The sequence below is a fragment of the Oryzias melastigma genome, linkage group LG1, assembly GCF_002922805.2.
Source record: "Oryzias melastigma strain HK-1 linkage group LG1, ASM292280v2, whole genome shotgun sequence".
NCBI lineage: Eukaryota > Metazoa > Chordata > Actinopteri > Beloniformes > Adrianichthyidae > Oryzias > Oryzias melastigma.
In genome coordinates, this window is record NC_050512.1 from 30126990 (window position 1) to 30129332 (window position 2343).

General features: G+C 34.4%; 1 protein-coding gene across 1 annotated transcript in view; it reads right to left on the reverse strand.

Moving 5' to 3' along the window:
• Positions 1-2231: 2231 nt before the first annotated feature.
• LOC112156958 (histone H2B 1/2) overlaps positions 2232-2343 on the reverse strand; it is a 2758-nt gene continuing 2646 nt past the window's right edge. The window contains exon 2 of the mRNA XM_036214038.1: positions 2232-2343. Coding sequence (XP_036069931.1) covers positions 2280-2343 — 64 coding nt within the window. The 3' untranslated portion in view covers positions 2232-2279.

Below are 2343 nucleotides of genomic sequence, written 5' to 3' on the forward strand. Positions count from 1 at the left end.
TGCCCAAGAAGACCGAGAAGCCCGCCAAGACCAAGTAGACCCGATCAGCTTCTACCACCAACACAACGGCTCTTTTAAGAGCCACACACTTAACACTAAAGAGCATTGTTACTGAGAAACTGTCAATATCGAAATAACATAAAATTGAATGTTCCTCAGCCCAGAACTTTATTATGATAAAACAGAAAAAGTTGTATGAGCAAAGAAGTATCAGGGTGTTATGAGCTTGCTGTATAAATGTGATAAAATCAGATTTAAATAGCTACACTATTATCCACAATGGATACAGATTATAAAATACTTGCAAAAGTTATAAATGGACTTGATGATGTTTTAGGTCAAATTACTGAACTGAATTACTGAGAGAAGTAACTCAAAATATTCTCATGTATAAAAAGCAAAGAAAATGGAGGCCTTGGAGTACCTGATTTAATTATAGCGTTATATATTCAATTTGTGAAACTTGTACAGAGCGCTATAAACAGAAATGCTGGGTGGGTTGAAAATACAGGAGGTCATTGGAACAGTTTAAATGGCAGAGCCAGAACAAGAATACCATATTATAAGTCACTTTTTGGGGCATCATGTGTGTAAATTTCAACATCTTAACATAAATTGGATTATTTTTTCATGTAAAATAATTTATAAAATCTAAAACAAGTAAATGGAGGACAAGTACATTTTAAATATTGAAATATAGAAAACAGTCCCCAAGCAATCAAAAAACATCAATGACAAAATCATTCCTTCCTCATTTCACATAACAGACTCCCAGTCAGAGCCAGTGGAGCCGTTTCGTTAAAACAAAAACGTGTCCAATGACCTCCTGCAATGAAGATGAAACTCTGGAACATCTGTTGATAAATTATAGAACCAAAGAAATAAGGAAAAGATGTATAATGTTGGATTTAATGTAAATATTAACTTGAGTTCCGTCGTATTCGGACTGTTCTCTGAGAAAATCTCAGATACCAAGAGACGGTTATTCTGGTTGATCATGTGTGTAACCAACACGCACATATGGAAGACCAGAGCAAAAGTTGTTTTAAACCAAGAAATGATACATAGTGACTCTGTTTTCAAGAATATCGCTGCAGATCTGAGGAGGTGAAAGAGAGCCTCAGTACAGAAAAGAAGCTCCCCTCCTTGGGATATTTCAAACATTTGAAATCGTATTTATTATTTCAAATGTATTTGTAATGGCTCTATTTATTTATCTCTGAATAATGTTAAAATATATGTAATCTTGTGTGTGTTCTTGACTGAGGATGCTTTTAGCTCTATGTAACGCTGAATTTTCATGTTTTGTATTTATATTTTGAGTGTTTCAACATTTAATAAAGTTTTTGAAAAATGGAAGATGGAACAATTGACAAACAACATCAACACAAAAACTTAAACAATGAAAAAGAACAGAAATCTGGAATAATTTCACTGTTATTGATAATAAGATGACAGAATTTAGAATCTGCAAGAAAAGAATTTCAAACAGAACCGACCCCACAAACAACCTCTGAACACATGAGAACTTTCTCCAGAGCAGATCAGATACTGACCGAACCAAATCAGCTTCACAAAGATGAGATATTTACTATTTCTAAATGGCAACCTCTACCACGATTTAAAACCTTCATTGTTTTTCTTTTCACTTTGACCATTTTAATTAGTATTTTATTAGTAATTTATTTTATTAGTAAAAAAAAACAAAAAAAAACGACTTAAAGATCATCTTGGGAGACCCAGATCACTGGGAAGATCACTGTGTGAGGAGCTGAAGGACTCCATCCATCCATCTTCCTGACCGCTGATATCTTGGTAAATCTGTATACTTGTATAGAGCTTTTCCACCTTCCTTGAAGAGCCATTCATACACTGATGGTAGCTCTGGTGCCAAACAGTCACCTCCACCAATCTGCATAAAGTCTTTTTTTTTTTGCCTCACAACAGCTGGAAGTAGAATTTTCCTCTTTACAACAATGTCAGAGCAAAACTTAAGTGTCATCCTTGTAAGGAAAAACATTTCATTCACCTTCCACTTCATGATTAAATTGTTTTAAAAATAAAGAATTTTTTGTTAAAATTAATTATTCATTAATTAATTAATGATTCTTAGCAACAAGTGAATAGGTTTTCTGCATTCTTTTAATGTAAAAATGCTATCGACCAAGTTTCCAAAAAGCAAATACCCAAAATATAATTTTCAATAGAAATTCAGCTCTTTAGAACAAGTGTGTGGCTCTTAAAAGAGCCGTTGTTTGGTTTGGATCGGGCCGGTCCGTTTACTTGGAGCTGGTGTACTTGGTGACGGCCTTGGTGCCCTCAGACACGGCGTGCTTGGCCAGC